The sequence below is a fragment of the Portunus trituberculatus genome, chromosome 15 (genome assembly GCF_017591435.1).
Source record: "Portunus trituberculatus isolate SZX2019 chromosome 15, ASM1759143v1, whole genome shotgun sequence".
Taxonomy (NCBI): domain Eukaryota; kingdom Metazoa; phylum Arthropoda; class Malacostraca; order Decapoda; family Portunidae; genus Portunus; species Portunus trituberculatus.
In genome coordinates this window covers 3,721,129-3,742,051 of record NC_059269.1, presented here as the reverse complement: position 1 = coordinate 3,742,051, position 20,923 = coordinate 3,721,129, and the positions used below count along the sequence as shown (strand labels likewise).

Genomic DNA, 20,923 nt, shown 5'->3' with positions numbered 1-20,923 from the left:
ATAGACACACACACACACACACACACACACAGAGAGAGAGAGAGAGCTTACTTGTGTGCACTGCTCTCTCTCTCTCTCTCTCTCTCTCTCTCTCTCTCTCTCTCTCTCTCTCTCTCTCTCTCTCTCTCTCTCATGGATAGCGAGCAGCAAACACACACACACACACACACACACACACACACACACACACACACACACACACACACACACACACACCACACCCCGACTATAAACAGCAAGCAATAACAGCAATTATTGTCCTAAAAATTGTAAAAGGTTGCTGCATCCATATGACGTTTATATTTCCAACCATGGCAATTTAAAAGCTGCATTGCACAATGTAAAATGAAATGCCCTTTAGAGACACACAACATGCTGGAATTTATCATGAAAATATTAAAAAAGTATTTACTCTTTTTATTTTTTGTTACTTTAGTTGCTCCCTTAAAAAGAAAAAAAAAAAAAGGACGTGAAACTGCAATGTAAAATGCGTATATGTACATTGTCTGTCATTATTAGGGATGTTGTTGCTGTTGTGATTATTTTTATCATTATCATTATTTTTATTATTATTATTATTATTATTATTATTATTATTATTATTATTATTATTATTGAGTGGTAGTAGTTGTAGTAGTAGTGGTAGTAGTAGTAGTAGTATTGTAGTAGTAGTAGTAGTAGTATTGTAGTAGTAGTAGTAGTAGTAGTAGTAGTAGTAGTAGTAGTAGTAGTAGTAGTAGTAGTAGTAGTAGTAGTAGTAGTAGTAGTGGTAGCAGTGGTAGTAAGGATTGTTATTATTGTTATTAGTGGTGGTGGTGGTGACAGTGATGGTGGTGGTGGTGGTGGTGGTGTTACAACCACCACCACCACCACCACCAGCACACATTGAACGCTTTCATCACACTCATTACCTCTACATGACACTCATTACCTCTACATCATACATTTCTGATGGCTGCACTCACGCCGTCATTCCTAACCCAAACTCCACCACCACCACCACCTCCACCACCACCACCACCACCATCACGACTGCTGCCATCCTCACCACCACGACCACCAATGCAAAGTAACAGCAAATGAACACAATTGAGTCCTACACTATAACTGCTGTAACTGCCATTATTGCAAGGCTTCGTTAGTGTTATTATTAGCATGCAGTTCTTTGTCACGAGGGTATTTGTCAACACTCTCTCTCTCTCTCTCTCTCTCTCTCTCTCTCTCTCTCTCTCTCTCTCTCTCTCTCTCTCTCTCTCTCTCTCTCTCTCTCTCTCTCTCTCTCTCTTAGGTTATTGTGTGTTTATGTAATTTGCTTACTTAATTTTATTTTTACCCGTCATTCTTTATTTTGTGTTCAATCTCATTTTCCTACTTAGTTTCTTATGGCCGATATTGTTGTTGTTGTTTTAGTTACTGCTGTTGCTGGAGAGGAATTAAGTCATTTTTCCTTCTCTTATGTGTCTCTAGAATATAACTTTTACATTTGGCTTTGTAACTTGTGGAATTATCTTGCTCTCTAAATGTATACAGTAACCTATTTCTTCTATTCCAACTTCATTCTCTTCTTTCCCTTAATCCCCTTCCTTCTCCTCCTCCTCCTTCTCCTAATCCCTCATCTTAATCCTCTTCGTTCTAGCGGCGTCAATATACAAACCAATCACCACTAATCCTAATCCTTCTACACCTCTTCGTATTACCTGTAAAAACCTTCACCTGTGCTCTCCACAACTCACTCACGAACCTCTGTATAAACTATTAGCTTCACGTTTTTCATTCCCCTTCCTCGCCTCACCCCGCTGGCCTTTTCCTTTCACCTCGCGTTATGTAGGAACTAACGTGACAAATGCCCCCTAATTAGCAGGTGAGTTAAGGAGTGTTCACGTGTCCAGACGGCTTTTAATGCAATGAGCGTATCCATAGCCAAGTGTCTCTGGTCACGCAATGCTCCCTCCCTCCTCACCCACCCTACCTCTCTGTGTTTCCCTCCCTCCTAATCTCTCTCTCTCTCTCTCTCTCTCTCTCTCTCTCTCTCTCTCTCTCTCTCTCTCTCTGGTTCTCACCGCATCTCGTTTTGTTTTTCTAAATGAATCTCTGAAGCAGAAGTCTATCTAATCATGTTATGCCATAGATTTCATTTATTTTCATCTCATTTAGTTTTATTTTTTTTTTCTCTCTCTCTCTCTCTCTCTCTCTCTCTCTCTCTCTCTCTCTCTCTCTCTCTCTCTCTCTCTCTCTCTCTCTCTCTCTCTCTCTCTCTCTCTCTCTCTCTCTCTCTCTCTCTCGAGGCTTTTCTCACCTGGCAAACATTAGTGGACATTCCGTAGGTGGGTTGGGCGGGCGCCTCTCACGCTTATTCTCGTGTATAATTGTTTTGTCTCACGCTATCTTCCGTGGCCTCATACTCTTCTCTCTCTCTCTCTCTCTCTCTCTCTCTCTCTCTCTCTCTCTCTCTCTCTCTCTCTCTCTCTCCATTCTTTACCGTAATTAAAGGTCTGCTCTAAATGTAAATGAAGCTCTAGTGTTACCGGGACGTCTGCCGCCGCGTGTTCTGCCAATAATAACAGTAATAATACGAGTTCTTAGTTTTCCGTCATGTTAATTGTCTCGTGTCACTCGAACACGCCCCACCTCTCTCCTTTCTTAAATAATGGCTTCGTCTTCTTCTTGTTCTTCTTGTTTGTGCTCTTTGATTTTCTTTGCATTTTATTATTGTTAGTTTTTATTGTTTTCATCTCAGTGGTGGTTTTTTATTTTACTTTTTTTTATTTTCATTCAATTTCGTTTTGTTTTTTGTTAATGATATACTTTTCTCTTTCGTTTCTTTGATAATGTAGTTTTATTAATCTTATAAAACTAATCCACTAATTTGCATTTTTCTTTGTTTTCAATTTCCTTTTTTTCATCATGGTTTTTTTTTCATAATTTCAAAATAATACTTTCCATTGCTCTTTTCTTTATTTCCTGTTGAAGTATCTCTCTCTCTCTCTCTCTCTCTCTCTCTCTCTCTCTCTCTCTCTCTCTCTCTCTCTCTCTCTCTGGATATTTTTTTTTCATCGTTAGTGGCTTTTTTTAACGTGTGCTTCATTTGTGTTTCATAATCACATAACAATCCCATTTTCTTTGACTTATTGTGTCGTATGATGTACGCACGTAATGCTCCACCATCCAAAACGTGACGACATTACTCTTTTCATCTCTGCCGCTCACCCTTCCGTCGTCCTCTTCCGTCTTTCCATCCTCCCTCCCTTCCTTCATTCATTCCCTGCCCCAGCTCCTCCCTCCCTCCTTCCTTCCTTCCTTCCTTCCTTACATTTCTTCTCCATGAGGCCCAGTGTCTTCATCTCCAACGAAAAAGAGAGGGAGAAAAAAAAAATCACATATTTGGCCGCAACTTATCAGGCATAACAAATTTCCCGGGCTGGTCTTACCCTTGTTGTATTTATGGCTCTCTCGTTTATGGTCGTGTCGCAGCCTCGATCGTCTGGTATTCGTATCTTCACGGAATATTTAGGGTAATCTGAAAATATTCCGGCCACTTGAAGGAGAGAGAGCGAGCGTGTGTGTGTGTAGGGGAGGGACAGAAGGGGAATGAGAGAAACAAGGGAAGCTGGTCTATTTTGGGAGGCAGTAATAATGGTAATGAGAGTTATAATGGTGATAGAAATGCGAATATAAACGACAAAGACGACAACAACATAAATAGTAGTGAACTGAATGGGGCAGGATCAATAAATGTACCTCTTTCCTAGTAGTAGTAGTAGTAGTAGTAGTAGTAGTAGTAGTAGTAGTAGTAGTAGTAGTAGTAGTAGTAGTAGTAGTAAAAGTAGTAGTAATAGTAGTGGTAGTGGTAATATTTCAATCTCTTAGCGTCACTATATAGCTACATCCCAGTCTACAGCTATCAAGGAAGGACATCTTTTCTTCAGTGATTCTCGGTGCATCATATCCTTGTCGCGCTGAGAATGACAATGAATAGATGCCTTGATGCAGGGACGAGGCACGGGGCCTGGAGAGGAGGGGATGACGAGGTGGAGAGGAGATGCAACACAATGCCAAACTGGTAGAATGGGAGGGAGGGGAATAGATGGAGGGAATGGAAGGAGTCACAATGTTTAGAGAGCACCGCAACGTAAGTGAAGTGATGAAGTGTGACGGAGTGAAAGTGTTGAGCATGAAGAAGGTTTCCAGGAGGTGTGAATGGGTACTCAATGGACGATACTGGGTTATCAATCTTCGTATTCTCAAAAGTTTCAGTGCCATATTTCGACTATTCATAATAGATTCTGGTTTAAGCGACTGGTGGTGTTTTGTTTATGAATCAATAATAATATTTCAACAATCTTACATTATTAGCTGGAAAATGATGCACGCACGTATTGTTCCACCATCCAAAATGTGACGACAGTACTAATGAAAACCCAGCTAATAAATCTACGAGGGATGATCGTCTATAAAATTTCATGAATAGGTGATGCAATTCTCTGCATAACAAGTACGACTTTCTTTAGGTTGCTTTAGATTAGCTGAATTTAGAATATTTTAGGTTAGATCAAGTTAAATAAAACTGTTAAAGCATCATAAACGTTTTAAAATACCGGTCTTTAAGTATGAAGTGTGACTCGTACACCCACCAAGTAAGACCAAGTGTGTGTAGTGTACTCGGGTGTGTAGCCTTTGTTGGAATCCTCAGTGTCGCCGCCTAGCATAGTGCAACACGCCACCGAGGTCGTATTAGAGTTGTTACATGATATGCATCACGCAATGACATGTGTAGTAATACTTGTGGAACACTGCCAGCTGGACACAACTCACCAAAACTGGGGTGGTCTTTGTTTTGCCAAGTTTGTATTCATGTGTTCTTACATATAGACGTACATGTGTAGGGAACATTTTTCTTTATTTTAGTGGAGTAGTGGATCTGATAAAACAGTGGATCATGTTATAGAGGAGTAGGAAGATGTAATATAATCTCTCTCTCTCTCTCTCTCTCTCTCTCTCTCTCTCTCTCTCTCTCTCTCTCTCTCTCTCTCATAATGCAGCCCATAACTACCGCAAAAATAGTTTTATTATACTTCAAGTGACAAAAGAATTACCACGAAAAATATAAAGTGAACATTAATTGCAGCAACAAACAGCAAAAACAATGGCAATAAGGATGACAGAGGAAAATAATAATAATAATAATAATAATAATAATAATAATAATAAAAATAATAACCACACTATCACCGCCAACACCACCACCACCGCGACTACTAGGAGCAAGACATCGCGGGACGCTGCACGGTCAAGAGATGCCAAATCACATCCCAAACATCGATTCCCACGACCCGGTACATCATTTCCCCATTTGGCTTCTCCCTCCAATGTCCCTCCCCTTCCCCCTTCCTCCTTTACGAACCCCCTCCTTCCCACTCCTCCTCTCGCCTTCCCTCTCCGCTCCCCTCCTTCCACATTCGCTACGGCGGGGAAAGAGGGAGCGATGAGAGACTGGGTGGGAGAGTGATGACTTCAGGGAGAGGGAGGAGGAGCAGGGGGAGAGGGAAACTGATATATACTGGCATGGGAAAACTACCGATGAACCAAGCAATGGGAAAAAAAGAAGGCCAGAAAAAATGCTCACAAGTGAATTTAGGAAAAGAATGTGGGTTTACATGCATATATGATGTGTAAATTGTGAAATCAGTTCTGGTTTTAAATAATAGCATATCTTTGCGGCAATTGAGGAACTTGTATTATATTCGTGTACTAGTGCAACGTTCTATTAATCTATCAGACACTTAAATCAATTTTATTTTTCGTTACTGAGACTACTTTGATCTTTTTAATCTTTCTAATTTATGTCCTAACTGGATACTCCAGTTGAACAGTACAGATATAGAGGGAAACAGAGAACATTTAGTTGAGTGAAAGAGAAGATTGCATGAGTTTATAGAAAATAACAATACAAGAACAGACACAGCAGAAGGAGGATCATTCCTAACAAAAGCATCGAAACACAAGAAAAACAGCTATTAAAGGAACACTAAAAGGAAGAAAAGAGAACGAACGTGAGCAAGAACATTTATAATCTGGAAAAAGAAATTTAAGACAAGAAAGTAAAATACCACAACGGCATCCTCGTAACAAAACGAAAGAAATTATACAACATAAAACTGTATGAAATCAACAACTAACCTAAAACCATAAGCGGAGAAGTCAAAGACACACACACACACACACACACACACACACACACACACACACACACACACACACACAAGAGCGTGAAGAAGAACCCGCGAAGAAGGAAGTGAAGGTCTAAGCAGCCAGGACACTGGGAGGGAATTTCTGTAAATGTGACAGTCATAACAAGTTGGGAGGAGCGCCTGGCGAGGGTCCTGGAGTCGGCCATGATGTGTCTTTTAATGTATCCTATTGTCCCCTCGGAATGGCCAGCGGGGGCCGAGGGAAGTGGAAACAATGGCCACATATCGGGAAAAAATTATGTCGTTCCCTCTCAGACTGGGAGCGAGGAAGTGACGGATAATTGGCCCCGTGTCGCCAGGAGGACGTCTTGGGGAGAAGGGAAGGAAGGGAGGCAGGGAGGAAGAGCAGAGGACGGGAGAGGGACGGCCGCCACTCCAGACCATATACTATTGACGGTCGTGTGTGAGGTGACTTTCGTTACACTCAATTATTATTTGTGTTTAGACGTTTTTCTTCTCCTCCTCCTCCTCCTCCTCCTCCTCCTCCTCCTCCTTTACAGCCATTGAGCGTCCTGCCTGTGGTTCAACTTCACCTCTCACTGCTCCCACTCAGCCTCCTCCTCCTCCTCCTCCTCCTCCTCCTCCTCCTCCTCCTCCTCCTCCTCCTCCCTTCGTCGCGATGTTCTTACACGTGGACAAATATTCGTGCCCACCTTTCTCTTCCTCCTACAATATCAAGCCGTAAACTCCCATAAACCCGCTGCTACGTCGCTCGGTTCAGAACATTCAAGAGCTTCGCGTCCCACTCTGGATTCCAATACTATTGTCACCGCCACATTCCACATTCTCGGCCGCCGCCCATACCTACAACCCACCGGCCGCCTGCTTCCCTGCTACCCTCCCACCCAACGATGCTGCTTCTGCCATGATCTTCCTTTTAATTTCCAGTGCACGTAACCAAAGATTTAATCAAGTACTCGTCTTTATAGTTGCCAAGTTTTCCTCTTTCATAATACGCATACGATATATAAAATTTTTCTGTTACACGACCACAAAATAAAAAAAAAATCTATACTTTCTCTAAATTTAAGAAAGCGGTTGAGTGAGAGCGCCAGGCAGTGGGAGGAGCTGTTGTGCGGGTGGTGGGGCGGCGCGTGGCCAGTTGTTGTGACAATACTGGTGGTCAGCTGACCCCTAGAGAGGACGCCGCTGACCTCTGTGGGCGGTCCTGCCAGTAATGAAGGCTATTCACAGCCTGCAGGTCGCTGTGAGGCCTCTCCGTGACCACAAGTTTGTCTAGCGATGATATTTTGGAACATGAACCGCCGCGACGCGTGCAGGATTCCACACTCGCAGCGCGGTGGCGAGTACGGTCCGCGCGATATCCACCAGTTGTGTACCCTGCAGCGCGTCTATTTGAAAACTAATGTAAAATTGTTTGATCTGTGAATAATCCTTGTTATCTTCCCCGGGGGGCCATATGGCGGGGCGGGGCGGGGCGGGGCGTGGTAGGGCGGGAACAGGCAGGGGCGTGCCGGGACCTGACGACCCCCTGAGACTTGGTTTATCGCCGCCATCTGAAGAGCCAGCACGTGCCTCACTTCCCCTCCCCCTCCCCTCCCCTCGCGACCCTCTCAAGGAATCCCTTCGCTGACAAACTGCTGTGAGGGCCGCTGCCGCCGCCGCCGCTCCCCGTCCCAGAATGACTGCCTTTATTGTCCCGACTTTCTTTTTGGTGCGGAACTCTAAGGTGCCATTACGTGCCACACCACCGCCACCCTCCACACAACCCGCGCAAATAACACCACCATTCAGGCCACACCACGGATAACCACGCGTCCCGCTCACCGCTCCACCGTCCTTCATCAGCATCTCCAACACCACTGCTCATTACAAGTCCACTAACACCACCACCCCCGTCCTGTACACCGCCGCCGCCCTCCACTACACCACCACCACCAGCCGGCCAGTTATCGGCCCCACCACTCCTCCGACACTTGACAGCCGCCGCGCCACTAATCCAATCAAACAATTGATAATAATGGACCACCGTCGGCGCCCTCCCACCGCTTATCTCAGAAACACGAGCTCGCAAAACTGACGGATTACAGGGCCTCTCCCCTCACTCACTCCCCTTCCTCAGTGCTCCGTCTCCTCCCCTCTTTCCCCTTTCATCTGTGCTCCTCTCCCATCCTTCCCTCACATTACTGATCCTTATCCATTAATGCGCCGTGCTGTTGTTGTCTGTGATGACGTGTTCCTGTTCTGTTTCCCGTACCGTGCATACAAACGTTGATTTCCCTGATGTATGTATTTTTCAGCATAACGCTACAACAGTTCTTTATAGCACAACTCTCTTTTACTGTCCTCCTCACCACCACCACGTATAGCTAGCTCTCTGTCCTCCATTGTCCCTCTCTCCCCTCCCTCCCTCTCCAGCCCCTCACCGCCACCCTTCAATAGATACACGGATCAACACTCACTTACGTCTACTTATCTGATTGCCCACCCACTTATCCGGCCCCCAAATCCACTTATCCGGCCCAACACAAACAGATGACACCCCGCCGCTGACAGGTGCAGAGGGACGCTCGACATATGTTTACGGGAAGCTTTATCTGTTAACCTCGTCATAAGCTCATGAGCGACACGGACTGTATACATAATTAATATCTTGGAGGGGAGGGACTGCGGGCCGCCAGGTGCGGCGACCTGAGGGAGAGGAGGGAGGGTCTGGTGTGAATTTGTCCCCCTCCTTCCTCTACTCACCTTCCGCTACTCTCGTCTCTACCTTAGTGGATGCCTATAGACTCGCGCTGTTGGCACAGATTGATGACGATTTACTCTCTGAAAGTTGATCTCTGGCTATGATTAACGCAAGGACAAGAAAGTTTTTCTTTTTAGGAATACAAAGTAGTTTAGTGTCACAACACAACGCTGTAATAGTAAAAATGTTGTGTACTCGTATAAGAAATTTGTAAGAATACTGCAGTGACGCAACCGAAGGGACTTACGTCACTTGCAAAAAAACCTTCTTTCGAAAGTTGAGATCTGTTTAAAAGTGCAACATTTGTCAATGAAAGCGGGAAACAATAGTGTATGTAAAGCTAGAGAGGCATTGTACAATAGTTCTTTGAAGAGCGAGGAATGTGCAGCTGTACAACTCACCAGCCAAGGGGAGAGCAGTGTGTGTGTGTGTGTGTGTGTGTGTGTGTGTGTGTGTGTGTGTGTGTGTGTGTGTGTATGTGTGTGCGTGCACGGATCTGATTTAATGAGATAGGAGGTTGACTTGAGACAGCCACTGAGAACAGCAAGACAGGCCACGACGCAGGAGTGGAGGGCGGGAGAAGCAGGACAGCTGTGTCGCAGACTTATTATTGGGAGTCGCGACGTCAAGCTACCATGACGGAACAACAAGAGGAGCCATTTTGATGTACTGACTCAAGCTCTCGCGAGATAGATCTACTTAACTTAAAAGCTCAGCCTTGCAATACTGGCCCTGAATAACATTGCTCTTCAATGTAAACCAGACCAATCGCGCTCTGAAGGATTATTGTGTTAACTTTTGGCGGTTTATATCTTGGAATTTGTGGAAGGGGTTGGTGTGTGTGTGTGTGTGTGTGTGTGTGTGTGTGTGTGTGTGTGTGTGGCGGAAAGGGGGGAAGGGTATACAGTAGAAACGACTCCTGCGTCCCCAACCCTCCCGCTGGCCGCCGAGGGAGGGGCAGGAGGGGAGACACAAGGGATCGGGACACCTGGCTGGGGACACAGGGGCCTGATTGACACCATTCACGTGGCTGCTTTAAATGTGTTTATTTCGAGTGATATTGTGCCCTCGCGTGATGCGCCTACAAATCCCGCACATATAAATTTGTCATAAAATAAAACGCGTACGTACGTCACTTCTCTAAAAGATCTGACGGAGCTGTACTGTAAGCCTGTGCGCCGCTGACACACCCACAGTGGCGGCCTCGGGTACTGCAGTGCTGCAGCAAAGCACGTGAGGCCCCCGCTAAGTGTTTCCCAAGGTATAAGGTGTCACCACCGCACCCTCTCTGATGACTCTCTCGATTATTCAGTAGTGCCTTCCAGCATGTAGCACCTCTTGCCTTTATTACGCTGGTATTCGGGGCGGCGGTCGAGGGGCCACTTCACGCCACGAGTGAGGGAAGAAGAGAACGTTTGTGGAACACCATAGAGAGGCGAGGAACATGTAACGTGATGTTCCCAGGCCTCGATGAACCTGGGTATCAAGTAGCCTATCCGTCTCGCTCCCCTGCACGTGATAAAAGCCTCTGGGTCACGTCTCTATAAAGAATCATCTAGCATGTAATGTGTCCCCCGCAAGTGTCCGTCTGGCCGGGATAAAATGGGTAGGGTAGAGAGGGTGGGGTAGAGCCTCCAGCCAGTCTTTCCCGCTTATTAAAAAGTCACACCGGCACATTGCTGTTCAGTAAGGGTATGGGCAATGGATCTTCTTTGTCGGAAGTCAGAGAGTTTTTAATGCGTTTTTGCGCCCTCAAATTGATAATGCGAGTCTCAATTATGCAGGTTTTATGGCATTTACTGACTCTTTAATAGGAGATGACGATGAGATGGTAATAGTGCGACCCCTCCAGAACGATGCGAAACATTGTGTACATTCCAGCGTGTTTCGGAGTTTAGAGAGGAAAGTTTATAAAGGCAGGAAAGAAAGGGAAGGTGGAGAGGGTGAAGGAGGGAAAGAGGGAGGGTATCTGGGGAGCCACAATCCTGCCCGAGCTCTGAATACCCTGAGTGGCGCAGCAGCTGCCGGGAACACTGGCCATTCACCCCACTTGTGTGGAAAACGACCGGCTCATTTCACTGTGTTTCATCCGTATATTTATTCGCTGCGGAGTGATAATACTCCCCGGCCATCGAGTGGAAAATTCGACTAAGGCTGCGAAAGCTTCTGGGACTCAGGGCGCGGGCGGTCGAATGCTCACTTTAACGTGCATTATCCGAGGCTGCCTTGTAATGCTCGTATAAATGAGTCGCCATAATACCCAATGGAGTCTGGTTGTGCCCGACAAAGACAGATTCGAGATTGATACCCTGTTTATGAAGGAGGTCACTTCGCCCCATTGTCAGCCTCCCTCATTATTTTTTCTGTTAGGCGAACCGAGTCTGGCCACGCGCCCCGACCCACCTCGCCCGCAATGCTCACCGTCCCTCCTTCCCGCCCCATCTTCTGCGACCCCTCCGATACCCGACGGAGAGGATCTCACGAACAATGAGAAGGCTGTGTTCTGGAAACTCTCCGAGGATTCAATTATTAACGCAACCTGTGGAATGTCTCATGAAAATAAGCAACTTCGCTAATGTATGCCACGCTAAAAGTCTTTTGCGCATTTTTAACCGAAAGACCAAGCGATCGCAAGAAAATATAAAAAATAAGAAAGAAACGAAGGAACAAAGATCACCAAGCACGCAAGCAACTCAACACAAGGGTATAACACTTTAGTATGCTGGACTCTCGATACGTTTCTTTGGTGCACTTAACTCCAATCGTAACATATTATTGAACAGCACGCAAACAGAGGCTCAAGCGCGCGCACACACACACACACACACACACACACACACACACACACACACACACACACACACATTAAGGGTCATATACTCAATGGGGTATTTAGCTATATTGATCTATAGTGAAATATATATCTACATAAACTTTATATAATGCAGTTACGCTATTGTTCTGCGTATTAAGTTTTCACAGGCATGGTAGACCACATCGTCATACATCTTCGTGTGTTCTCGTGGTGTTCAAAATAAATTAACCATGAGTTGTTGGATTTTTTTTTCTGGCAGTTATATAGACCGTCAATAATTTCCTTACATATTTCAACGTGACTCTCTCTCTCTCTCTCTCTCTCTCTCTCTCTCTCTCTCTCTCTCTCTCTCTCTCTCTCTCTCTCTCTCTACTCATCGACACTACATAGTAAATCTGGTCTTGCTCTTGACTTCTCATAATATATTTTCCTGTATGTTATTCCATCTTCTTTCCTTGCCTCCTCCTCCCCCTTCCCTCACATCAACCAGATCCTCTTTTTCCTTTCCTCGCACTCCGTTGTCCTTTTCCTCCGTAGTATATGCATTCCCCGTCCTTGCTTTGCCTCGTCTCCTCACCCTTCCCCACCAAACTAGTGTCTTCCCTGCAGCCCTTTGTTTCACCTCACCCTGCCAGTCTCCCCTCAATCTTTTCCTCTACGTACGTACCCCAGCCACTCTTCTCAATACTTCCCCTTGTCTCCCTCACACGCCATGCCATTTCCTTCACCCTTTACCTCTTCCTCCTCCACGCACGCCGCCCCCTTGTCATCCAGTCCCTCGGGATGACGCTGGTGCATTCTCCTCATCCCTCAACACCCCGCCAGTTTTGCAGATGCATGTTGTTTCCACTGCCTCGCCTCACTTTTGTTCTCTACACCCAACAGGTCATGGAGGAGTCAACCAGCTGGGCGGCGTGTTCGTTAACGGGCGGCCGCTGCCAGACATGGTGCGCCAGAGGATCGTGGAGTTAGCCCACAACGGCGTGAGGCCCTGCGATATCTCCAGGCAGCTCCGAGTCTCCCATGGCTGCGTCTCCAAGATACTATCAAGGTAAGGGAAGCTGCTGGTAGTGTTGTGGTGATGGTAGTGGTGGTGGTAGTGCTGTTTGAAGTTATGGTTATGTAGTAATTATTGCGGTTTGTAAAGGATGTGTGTGTGTGTGTGTGTGTGTGTGTGTGTGTGTGTGTGTGTGTGTGTGTGTGTGTGTGTGTGTGTGTGTGTGTGTGTGTGTGTGTGTGTATGTGAACGATTACATGAAAGCGTAGCAGCCTCGTCTTGTCTCCGCCATTTTTATTTACTCTTGAGACGCTTGCTTACGCCTCCGCCTCCTCTCCGTCACGCTTGCGACACACACACACACACACACACACACACACACACACACACACACACACGTCAAGAAATGAGAACGTGACATGAATCTGAAAAAGGAACTGAGAAAAAAAGAAAAGAGGGAGAGGAGGAGGTAGAAGATTCATGGGCAAGTGGAGGAGGAAGATGGAGGAGGAGAAGAAAAACGTTCCTTATTGTGGACGAGTCGTTCTGTTCGTCGGGGCGGTGATGGAAACTGTCCTGCGGTCCCTCAACACACACACACACACGCAGACAAACAAACAGACAGACAGAAACGAGAACCACGGATGAATTCCCCTCTTTTACCTCCTTGATATATGCGCACATCCGAATAAATAATGCTTTCCGCAGCGTCACAGGATCGCCCCAGTGTAATACAAAAGCCGCCTCGTGAAGCTTACAAATTTCAGCGGCCGTGAGCGATGACAAGTTGACGCCAAGAGGAAGGAAGCCGCGTCTCCCTCCTGACCGCACTTAGAATCTTAGAGTTCATCCGCGCGGGAAAGTAGTGCGGCGTTATTACTTATTTTTTTATCAACTCTCCCTCCCTTCCGCCCTTCCGCGGCTCCCCACAACATCTCTCTCTCTCTCTCTCTCTCTCTCTCTCTCTCTCTGCACTCCCATCGCATTATGACCCTTATTATTACACTAAATAGATTCTGTTATCGGCTCTGCCCCTAATGGTTGGCCCCTAGATTGGCTGAGGGGGGGAGCCGGGGAAGGTCCTGGTGGTTGTGGTGGTGGTGGTGGTGGCGGGAGGCGGACCGGAGGGGAGGAAGCTTGAGAGCCGATGGGTGTGGGGGAAAATTTGTGTAACCAGTCGATGATTCCCTGCGCTGGTGGCTGGATTTCCTCGGCCTCTTCGCCTATGAATAATTCGATGAGTGCCGCGTCTTCTCTCTCTCTCTCTCTCTCTCTCTCTCTCTCTCTCTCTCTCTCTCTCTCTCTTTTCTGTATAGCATTTTCGTCCTCGCAAGAAGATTATGCAATTTTAAGAGGTGTTTGATATACTTTCCCCTTTGCGGTTGGATTAAAAGAAAAATGGGCTAAGAATGAGAGAGAGAAAAAATGGTGAATATATTGTGCAAAAGTGCCGTGCAACACACACACACACACACACACACACACACAATTTATATATACACACTCCACCTTCCATAGCCACATACAGGCCACCAGAATCTATACGAATTCCATTTCGGTGAGAGTAAAAGAGGGAGAGAAAGAGAAAGTGACTCAAAAAATATATATAACAAAAAGGCAAAAAAGTGAATGCAGGAACAAAAATATATCAACAATCTACGGCATGAACAAAAATTGAGACTACAGACGCATTACGCATTTCGGACAGACTTTTAAAGCGGTGTTTTTGTAGCCTTTGTCATATTTTTATTGGCTCCATCATTCTCACATATCAACTAATTCGCCACACTGAAAAAGTCGGGCTGGGCGTCACGGGGGCCGCGCCACACCCTCGCCCTGGGTATTAGCTTAATCGAAAACACTCCATCAAAATATACCAGAGCAGAATTCCATCTCTCTCTCTCTCTCTCTCTCTCTCTCTCTCTCTCTCTCTCTCTCTCTGTTCGGACTTTTCCTACCATCCCACCCCATCTCTCCCTTCCCTTCCCTTCCCTTTACCATCCCTCCTCCTCCTCCTCCTCCTCCTCCTCCTCCTCCTCCTCCTCCTCCTCCTCCACCTCCTCCTCCTCCTCCTCCTCTTCCTGCTGCTGCTGCTGCTGCTGCTGCTCTTCCTCCTCTTCCCTTCCATGCCAGTCTTCAATCTCTCTCTCTCTCTCTCTCTCTCTCTCTCTCTCTCTCTCTCTCTCTCTCTCTCTCTCTCTCTCTCTATGCTCTATCTCACTCATTTTTCTCTCACTTTTTTTTTCAAATATCCATGTTCGTTTCTTCTTTCCATCATTTTTCTCTTCCTCCACTCTCATTTGCATCGTTGTGTGTGTGTGTGTGTGTGTGTGTGTGTGTGTGTGTTCCATATTTGTCTGTCTGTCTCGTTTTATCTCTCTCTCTCTCTCTCTCTCTCTCTCTCTCTCTCTCTCTCTCTCTCTCTCTCTCTCTCTCTCTCTCTCTCTCTCTCTCTCTCTCTCTGCTTCTGTTCTTCCTCTCTTCGTTTTCCATTTTCATCTGACTCTTTTCTGTCTCCCTCTTCCACCTTCGCCATTTCTCAATTATGCAATTTCTACTTCGTTCGGGTTTGCCATCTTTATTCATGTTTGTATTTTATTCCCCTTGTGTTTCTCTTCTCTCTTTTTTTCCCCCTCTCAGTCTATTTTCTTTTCTCGCCCTCCCTTTGCGATGGAAAATTGATGTCTCTCTCTCTCTTTCTCTCTCTCTCTCTCTCTCTCTCTCTCTCTCTCTCTCTCTCTCTCTCTCTGTCCCTTGGTTTTCCTTTCACCTACTGTGGTTTTGTATGGTGCTTTCTCTCTCTCTCTCTCTCTCTCTCTCTCTCTCTCTCTCTCTCTCTCTCTCTCTCTCTCTGCCACAACAGACCTAATTTTCGCGGTCCGGATTGGCACACGACCTCATAATGGGTCGCTAATGGAAAACAGAGAAAAGAATAACCATAACAAAACTTATCCCTTCCTCTCTCCCCTCTTCTTTCCCTCCACCTCTCCCTCCCAGCCACCCAGTCTCCCCTCTCTCTCTCTCTCTCTCTCTCTCTCTCTCTCTCTCTCTCTCTCTCTCTCTCTCTCTCTCTCTCTCTCTGCACTCATCCACCTATTCTTCCCGGCCTCCATCCATCCATCTCCCTTGCCTCTCCCTCCTCCCGCCGCCCTGCACCTCGGTGATGGAGGCTGGTCCCTGGTGGCGTGGCCGGTTTGACTCCTGTGACTGGCGATAGATGGCGTGCTGCTGCAGTGAATGATCGCTACCCTGTCTGTAAACTCCCTTAGCCCCATCCCTGACTCCCGCCTCGAATATCTATACCGAATTCTCTATCTGGTTGAGTCTCTTTCTTTCTCTCTCTTTTTTTTTTATAGTTCGGATTGGTTAGCGGAGTATTAAAAACGGTTGATTTTTTTTTTTTTTTTTGCAAGTAATCGTCTTTTCAAATATTCTGCATTGTATTCTCCTATCATAACAGTAACTCATTACATCACTATCAATTATGAACTGTTTTCGTAATCCAAACTTTCTTTCATCTCTCACATTTTCGCCAAACCGTTACGTCTTTCGTTCTTTTATTTAATCATTTTCTAATCGAACTAATTGGGAGCCTTTGTTTCATCGAGTTCTTCGGCGAAAAACAAAAACTTGCAGTCATTTCTAACGCGGGCAGGTGAGGAGGAGTGTGTGCTGTGTCCGTCTCATCGCAGCTCACTCGTCTCTCTCTCTCTCTCTCTCTCACCGCCCTTCTCCTCCTAATATAATAGTAGTAGTACTCCGCCAGGTAATTACTTCAGACGCGTAGCATTAATAGGGAGTCGTCGGTGCCCTCGTCTTCTTCACCGCCGCCACCAAAGAACTATACAAAAAAGAGCGTCGTGTTTGTGCGAAAGAACACGCAGGTTTTGAGTTACTTCATTACAAGGATTTTTTTGTGGTTCTTTTTTTCCGGTGCGACCAACACACTTGTACATTCCTTGTGTGTGTGTGTGTGTGTGTGTGTGTGTGTGTGTGTGTGTGTGTGTGTGTGTGTGAGCGCCCCTCGTCCCATCAGTAGTGGCCGGCGCTCTGCGTACCGGAGGGAATAATCTGGAGAATGAAAGTGCCCTCCCTTCCTCCCTCCCTCTATCCCTCCCTCTTCTCCCTGCCTGTCTGTCTGTCTATCTGTCTGTCTCCACGCCTCTCTCTTGTCTCCCTGCTACCTTATCTCTCTCCCACTGACGTCTGTGTGTGTGTGTGTGTGTGTGTGTGTGTGTGTGTGTGTGTGTGTGTGTGTGTGTGTGTGTGTGTGTGTTTGTGAGTCGGCATAACACATCAAGGTCGCCACACACGCACCTGTCACCTGTCACCGCCTTTACCTGGGGGCCGAACACCTGCACGCCCAAGAGGGAGATAAATGTATGCAGCGGAGACACTTATCGCTGCTACTCGATCGCAATCCCTAAGAAATGACTAAGTAATTTTTCATGTGTGCGTTGGATTCCTTCGTGATTCGAGGAAGGAAGCGATACGAAAGGAATGAGTTTACTACAAATACTTACTTGTGGGGAGTAATTGTTCAAACAAATATTACGAAATGACACGCTAGTAGGCCTATAATGGATACAAAGTTATCATTGTTTTCTACTTTCGATTCATACTAAAACAAAAATTACTTTACTCAACGCTAAAATATAGGTAAAGAATTATTTTTTTCCCCTTCGATCCATTACAAAAATATAAGAAAAACACACAACACTCGACATCGAATTATAAATATACGTGGATTTACTTTCTTTCCTACACTAATTACCAAAACAAAAACAAAGTAACACTATTATAAAACCACGCTTTTATTTTCCTTCTCAAATGCTGAAACGAACTAGTATTCAACGAGATGATTAAAAACAATAAGAAAACGATGCATCTACAAAGACGTCAGAGATATATTTACCTATCAGGCGCTGCATAAACAGAAGCAACAAGAACAACAGAAATGGCAACAGTCATTAATCGTCAGAATACTCGCACACACCAAACGAGTACCCATCACCACCACCACCATAATCTCTCCCTCTCTCTCTCTCTCTCTCTCTCTCTCTCTCTCTCTCTCTCTCTCTCTCGTCACAATCATCATCACCAGCCAGCTTTCTCCCTCTCACCACCCTCTGCATAGGCCTCCCTTTGTGACACGGTTCATGGTGTGAAGGGAAGGGAGAGAGGGGGTATAGGAAGAGAAAGAGAAAAAAAAGGAAAAAGAGAGGAAGGAGAAATGGGAGGGTAAAAGAGAAAGAGAGGGAGAGAGGAAGGGAGAGAGGGGTTAATCCGCCCTTTATGGCAAATATAAACGATAAGTAATGAAGGCATATGTGACTCGCGACTGACACCGTGCGGCGATTGGTCAGTCAACCTCAAAATTTTGCTTATCTCAATTTGCATTCAGATTGAGGTTCTGTCGCGCCATCTGCCCACTGGTTAGGTCCTCTCTCTCTCTCTCTCTCTCTCTCTCTCTCTCTCTCTCTCTCTCTCTCTCTCTCTCGTCATCTAGGAGAGAGAGTCATCCCGCACGTCATCCATTTGCTCTCTAGCGCGGCACGTGGCTCACCCATCAAGCTAATTTCTTTTTTCTAACCTCACGAAATCATTCTCTCTCTCTCTCTCTCTCTCTCTCTCTCTCTCTCTCTCTCTCTCTCTCTCTCTCTCTCTCTCTTAGCCTTCCCTCCGGCACTCCACAAGTTTCCTCCACTCATTCCTTCTTTTTCCCTCCTCCTCCTCCTCCTCCTCCTCCTCCTCCTCCTCCTCCTTTCATTTCTCTTCACTTTAGTATGTTGTCATCAATCATGCCTTGTATTTATCAGGACAAGCGACTCTCACTCATTCAACTTTACTAGCTCTCTCTCTCTCTCTCTCTCTCTCTCTCTCTCTCTCTCTCTCTCTCTCTCTCTCTCTCTCTCTCTCTCTCTCTCTCTCTCTCTCACACACACACACACACAGACACACAAACTCACACGTACTCTTAACTGCGTTCTGTTCCAGCTCAGCAGAGAGAGAGAGAGAGAGAGAGAGCGCTCCATCGCCTCTCTTTTTCTAGTGAACGATACCGTATGGAAAATTAAAATTGTTCGTCTAATTATTTCGCTCTCTTCCCTCATAATGGAGAGAGAGAGAGAGAGAGAGAGAGAGTAGTGGGTGACTTTTTTCAGGTTATTTCTCTCTCTCTCTCTCTCTCTCTCTCTCTCTCTCTCTCTCTCTCTCTCTCTCTCTCTCTCTCTCTATCTATCTATCTATCTATCTATCTATCTATCTATCTATCTATCTATCTATCTATCTATCTATCTATCTATTTACTTCTATTTCTATTTCTATTTCTTTTGTTTATTATTTGAAAGTGTTTCCGCCACGTGGATTACTAGACATGATTCATCCTTCGTGTCAATTTTAAGTTTTAACACTGGTGAGGTCACAAGAGGAAGAGAAGGAGGAGGAGGAGGAGGAGGAGGAGGAGGAGGAGGAGGAGGAGGAAGAGATAGAGGAAGAGAAGGATATAAATAGAAGTGGCAAAAATAGCGTATCGTATTAAGAGAATTAGTAATATCTTCGAATCTCTCTCTCTCTCTCTCTCTCTCTCTCTCTCTCTCTCTCTCTGGGAATCATAAAGCTATAATGCAAAATGACACCTTTACATTGTTTGTTTTGTCTTCGTTTCTCTGTTTACCTCTCATTCGACCTGCGTCCCTCCCCCACCCCCCTTCACAGCCCGTAAGGCGAGATTGATGTGAAAATGGCTCGGTTATTCGCCCGTGTCCACAACGTATAGCCTGTTGGATAGCGTTGCTCTTGTCTCCAATCGAGTGTGTGAGTGGGACGAAGGAGGAGGAGGAGGAGGAGGAGGAGGAGGAGGAGGAGGAGGAGGAGGAGGAGGAGAGGAAGAGCAGGGAGAGGGGATGGGGGATGAGAGGATGGGTCAGAATGGTGGCTTAGCTTCAGCGGGAGGGGATCACGAGAGAGAGAGAGAGAGAGAGAGAGAGTACAGGGAGATATACATTTTTCTTTTATTTTTGATTCGTATAAAGTTGCGGGTTAGAAATAAAAATGTAAAAAAAAGGAAGGCGACAAGAACACACACACACACACACACACACACACACACACACACACACACACACACACACACACACACACACACACACACACACACACACACAAATAAATGAATGGATGATTAAAACAGACTGATGGCATAAAAAAAAAAAAAAAAACGCTTCAAAACTATGACAAAAAATACGCAACAAAAACAGAAAAACAGAAAATTATGACAAACTGCGAAAAGAAAAATGCAACTTTTTAACCACACCATTCGATATATTTTTCTTTCCGAGGATTTCTGTCTTGCATCAACATCAATCAACCTTCCCTCTCTCTCTCTCTCTCTCTCTCTCTCTCTCTCTCTCTCTCTCTCTCTCTCTCTCTCACACACACACACACACACACTTCCTCCGTCGCCGCCGCCGCCGCTGACGGGAGATACATCAAGGTAACGTTACAGGATTTGCCACAACGCAACGCCTTTGTGTGTGTGTGTGTGTGTGTGTGTGTGTGTGTGTGTGTGTGTGTGTGTGTGTGTGTGTGTGTGTGCGTGCGTGGGTGTTCACAGAGGAATGGGTGCCGCCTCTTTCTCAGACTGTGGTTAAAGAGAAGAGAAGCAATGTAATGTTAGTAATGACAAGTGCCTGAGTTATCTTCCGCTAGAGAGAGAGAGAAAGAGAGAGGGAGAGAGGCTTAGGGGGAGGGTTGAAACTGAGTGAGGGATGACTATAAGTGAAGGGATGAGTGGGTGAAGGAATGTCTGGTGATGGGTGAGTGAGTTGTGAGGGTGAGGGGTGAGGGGTGAGGAGTGAGGGGTGACTGGCTAGGGTCACGGCGGCACCTTAAGAACATTCCTGTGTCTTGTAACTTGTAACTTCCCTGGTGTTTTTTTTCTTTCCCCCTCCCAGTGCGCGCGGATACATGTGTTCTCGCTTTATTACACGCCCTGACGCTAATGCCTTTTTTTTGTGACGAGATACTGTTTTAGTCACGGAAATGGCCATTCTCCCTCCCGCCCCGCCATTACTTTCCTCGGGAGTGAATTAAATACATCCTTGAATCACTTAAATTAAGCTGTAAAAATCCTAGTAACATACAGACGAGTATTC

At 45.8% G+C, this 20,923-nt stretch overlaps 1 protein-coding gene across 16 annotated transcripts in view; it reads left to right on the top strand.

Moving 5' to 3' along the window:
- The window catches only part of LOC123504023 (paired box protein Pax-5-like), a 169,158-nt gene that overhangs the window by 98,569 nt on the left and 49,666 nt on the right, over window positions 1-20,923 (top strand). For all 16 annotated transcript variants that reach the window (XM_045254240.1, XM_045254239.1, XM_045254242.1 and 13 more), the window contains one exon: window positions 12,656-12,821. In XM_045254240.1, coding sequence (XP_045110175.1) covers window positions 12,656-12,821 — 166 coding nt within the window. The remainder of the gene's footprint in view (window positions 1-12,655; window positions 12,822-20,923) is intronic.